The sequence below is a fragment of the Carassius auratus genome, unplaced genomic scaffold (genome assembly GCF_003368295.1).
Source record: "Carassius auratus strain Wakin unplaced genomic scaffold, ASM336829v1 scaf_tig00215191, whole genome shotgun sequence".
Taxonomy (NCBI): domain Eukaryota; kingdom Metazoa; phylum Chordata; class Actinopteri; order Cypriniformes; family Cyprinidae; genus Carassius; species Carassius auratus.
This window is the reverse complement of record NW_020527975.1, coordinates 120,650-126,902: the sequence shown is the minus strand read 5'-3', so window position 1 is coordinate 126,902 and position 6,253 is coordinate 120,650. Positions and strand designations below refer to the sequence as shown.

The 6,253-nt window shown below is 37.0% G+C and overlaps 1 protein-coding gene across 2 annotated transcripts in view; it reads left to right on the top strand.

Annotated features, from left to right (window-relative positions):
• Positions 1 to 6,253, top strand: part of lrp2b (low density lipoprotein receptor-related protein 2b) — a 104,773-nt gene continuing 98,520 nt past the window's right edge. For both annotated transcript variants that reach the window (XM_026259434.1, XM_026259433.1), the window contains exons 1-9: positions 1 to 259; positions 2,020 to 2,130; positions 2,219 to 2,341; positions 2,416 to 2,532; positions 3,293 to 3,403; positions 3,529 to 3,642; positions 3,855 to 3,971; positions 4,072 to 4,215; positions 4,644 to 4,760. In XM_026259434.1, coding sequence (XP_026115219.1) covers positions 193 to 259; positions 2,020 to 2,130; positions 2,219 to 2,341; positions 2,416 to 2,532; positions 3,293 to 3,403; positions 3,529 to 3,642; positions 3,855 to 3,971; positions 4,072 to 4,215; positions 4,644 to 4,760 — 1,021 coding nt within the window. In that variant the 5' untranslated portion in view covers positions 1 to 192. The remainder of the gene's footprint in view (positions 260 to 2,019; positions 2,131 to 2,218; positions 2,342 to 2,415; positions 2,533 to 3,292; positions 3,404 to 3,528; positions 3,643 to 3,854; positions 3,972 to 4,071; positions 4,216 to 4,643; positions 4,761 to 6,253) is intronic.

The following is a 6,253-nucleotide window of genomic DNA, read 5'->3' as shown; positions in this document are numbered from 1 at the left end:
GCTGTAACTTTGTCTGTTTCATCCAGTCCCTGCTTATTGTAAGAGAGGAGCCCATCAAATACATTTTTGGTCTGGAGACAAACTCACCATGGATGGATACTGAGACAGTTATGGAACTAGAAGAATAGAGTCGTTCTCATTCTGTAGCCTACTATCTTCAACTTTGCAAACTTTTTGACAAATAAAACCATAATGGACAGATCAGGCCTTTTTGTTTTAGCACTGTTATGTCTAATCCATGGACCCTGCATCGTGCAAGGTATGTTTTAATAAAATAATGAAATGATCAATTATTTTAATATTTGCATTATTAATATATAGTACAATATTCACACTTGAAAATATGATTGCATTTAGATTTTTTTTCTTCTTTTTTTTTAAAGTATGGTTTTGATGATTATTAAACAAACAATACACTCAGAAATAAAGGTTCAAAAGCTGTAACTGGGGCAGTACACTCTTGAAAATAAAGGTGCTTCAAAAGGTTCTTCACAGGGATACCATAAAACAGTGGTTCTCAATCCTGGTTCTGTAGAACCCGCCACACTGCACATTTTAGATGTGTCCCTATTCAAACACACCTGACTGAACTCATCACCTCATAAGTGAAGACTCCAAGACCTCAAATGTGTGCATCAGATTAGAGAGACACCAAAAATGTGCAGGATTGTGAACCACTGCCATAGAGGAACCATTTCTGATTCCACAAAGAACCATTCAGTCAAATGTTCTTTAAAGAACCACCTCTTTCCTACCTTTTTGTAATCTGAAAAACCTTTAGCCACAAATAACATTTGTGAAACAGAAAGGTTCTTCAAGATGTTAAAGGTTCTTTATGGAACCATTCTATGGCATCAAGAAGCACCTTTATTTTTAAGAGTGTATCTTTTTAAAATGTAAATTAGTCTCTAAAAGATACAAAAGTGTACCTTTTGAAAATGTATAGCCTTAATGACAGCTTTTGACTAAATGAACCTTGTCACTTGTATACTGTTGTTGTTCTCTCGTTGGTCTGATTGCTTCTATTGTTCTCATTTTGTAACTTGCTTTCGGCAGAAGCATCTGCTAAATCAGTGTGCTATTCTGCAACGTTGCTGACCCCAACCAGACTAAAATAGTCTGAATATAAACACTTATTATAGGTGTACCGTAGTGATTCGGATAAGACAAAAACACGGTTTGGAAAATGGATTCATGATGTATTCGCTCATTATATATATTTTTTACAATTTCAAAACAAAAACAACACTGTGGCACAGCCCTGCGCTGACTGGACCAGCAGAGCCGTGAGCGGTGGATTTTTATAAAACAAATAACAGAGGTGGAGGTAGAAGTGCGCTGAGCCATAACGATCTTTTATTTTGATATTTTATTGTTATTTATGTTATGTTGTTGGCACGATGTTACGACAAAGCTGCTAATAAAGTTTTATACGAATACACAGTGGATTCATGTTTGTTATTATATTTACAATATACCAAAGTTTTTATGCCAGTCGTATCATTTTATTTTGTATTTATCCATCACACCTTAAAGCCCGGTCCGTGAAAATTTTGTCTGACATTAAACCGGTGCTTGGTGCTATATATATATATATATATATTTGTATTTATTTTTTTTCTATCCAATGATGCATTTAGAAATCAAAGTTATTTGCTGACACAAAACAATGAAGCAATGAAAAAAAAAAAAATGCAACTTCAGTTACCTCTGCAAAAGTGAGTTCAATATTGCTGATTTCATGAGGTATCACATGAAGTAGAGTTTAAGGTATTCTACACAGTAGCTCCTAAACCCATAAACAGAGTTACTCATTGCCAAGTTATTCCTTGCAAAACCGTGATTTTTTTCCTCCTAAATTATCTAATAAACCTAAGTCCTCAGAACCATTAAGATTTACTTTTACATCAGCCTTCAGGTTCTGACACTTTTCTAGATTATTTTCCTTTGTTAACATCTAATGAACTGGTGAAGCCTACATTTTCAGAAAAAAAAAAAAAAACATTATTTTCTGAGCAGGTCAGTGTACCAGTGGTCAGTTCCAGTGTAGTAATGGTCAGTGCATAAATCAAGACTGGAGGTGTGATGGAACAAAGGATTGCACAGATGACTCTGATGAGCAGAACTGTCGTAAGTATCTCTAGCTGAACAATGGCTTGTTGGATTGACCCCTTATCAAGGGTCATGGATTTTCTCATTCTCTGTATTGTATTTTCAGCTTTACCAACCTGTAGCTCTCAGCAGTTCAAGTGCTTGACAGGAGAGGAGTGTATCCCTTTAGCGTTTGTTTGTGATGGTGAATCAGACTGCACCGATGGTTCTGATGAGCAAAGAGTCTGTGGTATGATTATGTGCCTTAAATGACAGAAAGAATACAGTTATTCAGTATTGTTTCAATATTGTTTGTTTTCTAAGGTGTGCAGACATGTAGCTCAGACCACTTCACCTGTCGAGAAGGGCAGTGCATTCCCAAACAATATAGATGTGACCATGTATCAGACTGTGTGGATAACTCTGATGAGAACAACTGCAGTGAGAATGTCTCTTTCTTCCATACACTAAAAAGAAATGGGGCACTTACTAACACAAACTCCTATTTATCAGTATGCATTACTTAAAACAAAACAAAATAAACATAATGATATATTGTCAGTAATATTTTAATTACAATTAATTATTTATTTATTTTATTTCATTTTGTATATAATTAATTCCTACTATTTTAACCTTGAATTGAATAAAAATATCTGTTACTCATTTGTTTGTGACAATTTAGTATCTCTGTCAAAGAGTACAAAGAGTACCTCAGTGCAAAAGTACAGCCTAGGCCTGTAAAACACTGAAATAAATATAGTCACAGTACTACCAGTACAGTTTTCTTTATTGGTCAATATAGTAATAAAAAATAAATAATTGTCAGACATTCAGAAAATTCTAAATATAATTTGAATAAAGAATTATATTATTTGTTAACAGATGTAACACATCTAACACAAGTACACACACATTATTTGTAGTTGTTACACATTATTTGTAGTTGTTGATATTCTTCGAACCTGAATTTAAACTTCAAAAACTAAAATGAATTGCAAACAGGCCTATAATGAATGTCACAAAGGTCCTTTGCAATGTTATCTTTATGAGACAAAAAGCATATGACTCTTTTAAAGCATCCAATACACATAAAAATCTCAAGATGAATCAGTTACCAAAGAATTGTCAGATTTTGTTTCCATCATCAGGTTTTAAAATTCCAATAACATGCAACAAATTTCCTAATTACTGAATCCAGATTACCCAACCTGCACAGAGAAGACATGTGCTAACGATGCTTGCTACAACAATACTCAGCACTGCGATGGGATACTAGACTGTCGAGATGGATCAGATGAATCCAACTGCAGTGAGTGAAAGTGTAGTGACCAATCAGATCAGTCAGTGAAGCTTGTTGAGATGAATATTCAACATTTGACCATGTATATCACGGTCATTTCTTTTCATATTCTTTGTTTTTCATTTCTCAAACAGCAAGGCATTGTCAGTCACATCAGTTTGAATGTACCAGTGGATACTGCATCCCAATGCCCTTTGTCTGTGATCACTGGGATGACTGTGGAGACAACAGTGATGAGCAAAACTGTGGTGGGTTCCACAATACATGTCGATCATTCTACCAAAGATGCATGGGTTACAAAAGATAACCTTCTATGAAGTAAATGTGGGTGGTCAAAGTATACATCAGGTCACCGATAAAAGTACCGTGTACTTCTGAGTACCATGCAAATACAATAGTGGATAGTTTACTTGTAGTTGTTTCTGATATTATAAAGCACTACTATGTTTTCTTCTTCCAGAGTATAGAACCTGTAGTGGGTCAGAGTTCACCTGCAGTAACGGACGCTGTATGCCTCAGCAGTGGGTGTGTGATGGCATCAATGACTGTGGGGATTTTAGTGATGAGAATGGATGTGGTGAGATTCAAACCTACCTCCTTTCTCCTATGGATATGCAACACATTAAATTAGTATATCATATGGTAAATTAGTTAACCCTAAATGCTCATACTTTCAGACCCAGGTATCAGAGACTGTTACCCTGGCAAATGGCCCTGTCCAGGCTCTTCAGTGTGTGTTCCCATAAACAAAGTGTGCGATGAACATCCTGACTGCCCTGGTGGAACAGATGAGAGCAATAGTACAGCACATCTGACCTGTGGTAAATTAAATTAAATCTTAAAAATTTTGTGTTGATCAGCATGTTACTAACAGTACTCATAAACTTTTATGTAATGATGATGTGTTGTCAAACATTTAACAATAGCATGTCCCCTAACAAGCCTAACAGCCTATCACAAAGTAATTACTAGATGCCAGTGCATTTCTAATGAATATGCATAACATCAGCGAAACCCTCAGTATAACTGGACAATAATGGGTCAAGAATTAACATTAACAATTTCCCTAACAAGCCTAACAGCCTATCACAAAGTAATTACTAGATGTCAGTGCATTTCTAATGAATATGCATAAACTCAACGAAACCCTCAGTATTAAAGCACAATTTAAAGTAGTGTATTTTGTTGAATTATCTCAAATGCCCAAGATACTTAGAGTAACTACCTACAAAAACTGTATCTCTTGTAGATTTGCACCAGTGTTCTTCTCTGAGCTGTGAGTACCGCTGTCATCCTAGCCCGCAGGGTGGAGCATGCTACTGCCCCGATGGCTTCACTGTGGCCAATGACAGTCGCACTTGTGTGGGTAAGTGCCACGAGACCCCTTTATTATCTGATTACAGATCAGGGCCCGTATTCACAAAACATTTTACCTTACCACTAAGAGTTCTCCTAAATAGCAGTAAAGGTTTTTAACAACAGTTTTCCCTTAAAACCTATTTACAAATCAGCAGAGACAAACATTTACTAAGGAATCTTCTGAGACGGACAATACACACACAGTGCATTAACATTCAGACATTTGTCTGCACATGAGGGAAAATGTGGGAAAAACACCTCTCTCACCTGTGCGTTAGTTCCTTTTCATCCCCTTCTTTCCCTTTTCCCTTCCACGCACCCATCCTTCCCTTCACCCAGCTCACTCAAAATTGTCAACAGCATAATATAATGTTCTACATGAATGCAAACGATATTTACAGTGATGTGTGGTGTCCATTGAATGGTCCCAGGGCGGCTGGTACAATGGTCTCGATTTTACAAGAAGTAGACTGAAAGGTGACAAAGATCCAAAGAGTTAAGAGAAATTTTGCTCACTGTAGAGAGTGTGCCATTTCCCAATGTCTTTCATGCAAAATGCCTTTTGTCTCAAGAGGTGATAACTCTACATGATCAATGCTAATTCCAGTTGTTATTTCCTATCTCTCGGGGGATGTTTGTTTTGGTATGAGGTACTTTAGGAAATGTTGCAAGAGGATCAGGGCCTTCTGTAGCCAGAATGATCCTATGGCATGAAGTGTCTTCATACACTTCATACTATGAATTTTACTAAAAGTCAGCACCGGCGGCGCCAGGGGGGGTCTTGGGGGGTCTCAAGACCCTGCAAAAAATGCTCTGACCCCCCATTTGACCCCCCATCCTCTTCCTGATTAAAAAATATATAGCCTATCTGGGACAAAGATTCAATTTTTTTTCTCTTCAAACTACGCAGAACAATAATAAATAATTATTATTTAGACATTTATTCGTACACTGAACGAAGAACCGTTTCTGTCAGACGTGTCTGATTCGAGAACCGAGGAGCTGATGATACTGCGCATGTGTGATTCAGTGTGAAGCAGACCGACACACAGCTCGTCTGAACCGAACTGATTCTTTTGGTGATGATTCTGAACTGATTCTGTGCTTAGGTTATAAGCGCGGGTAAACTGATGGCTTGAATGAAGGCAAAGTCCTTTTCAAAGTCCTTTTTTTATAAACTGTCTCTGATGAAGGGCAGTCATCACTAATGACATTACATCGAGCGCAAAGAACCGGTGAACCAGTTTTTTTTCCAACTGGTTTATTTGATCGAATTGTCCGAAAGAACCGGTTCACTTGAGCACCTGCTCCTTTGCCCCATAAGTGCCCTTTTGTCAAAGCAAAATTTCCTATAATTTTTTTTTTGCAATAACATACCCTTTTGTGAATGCCTGCCCACGCCCAATCATAATATTAGTAAAATGTATTAATAATAATTTAGCCGTAAATAAAATGACCAACATGATGACCTTTCAACTGACCGGAACAATTCCTCACGCC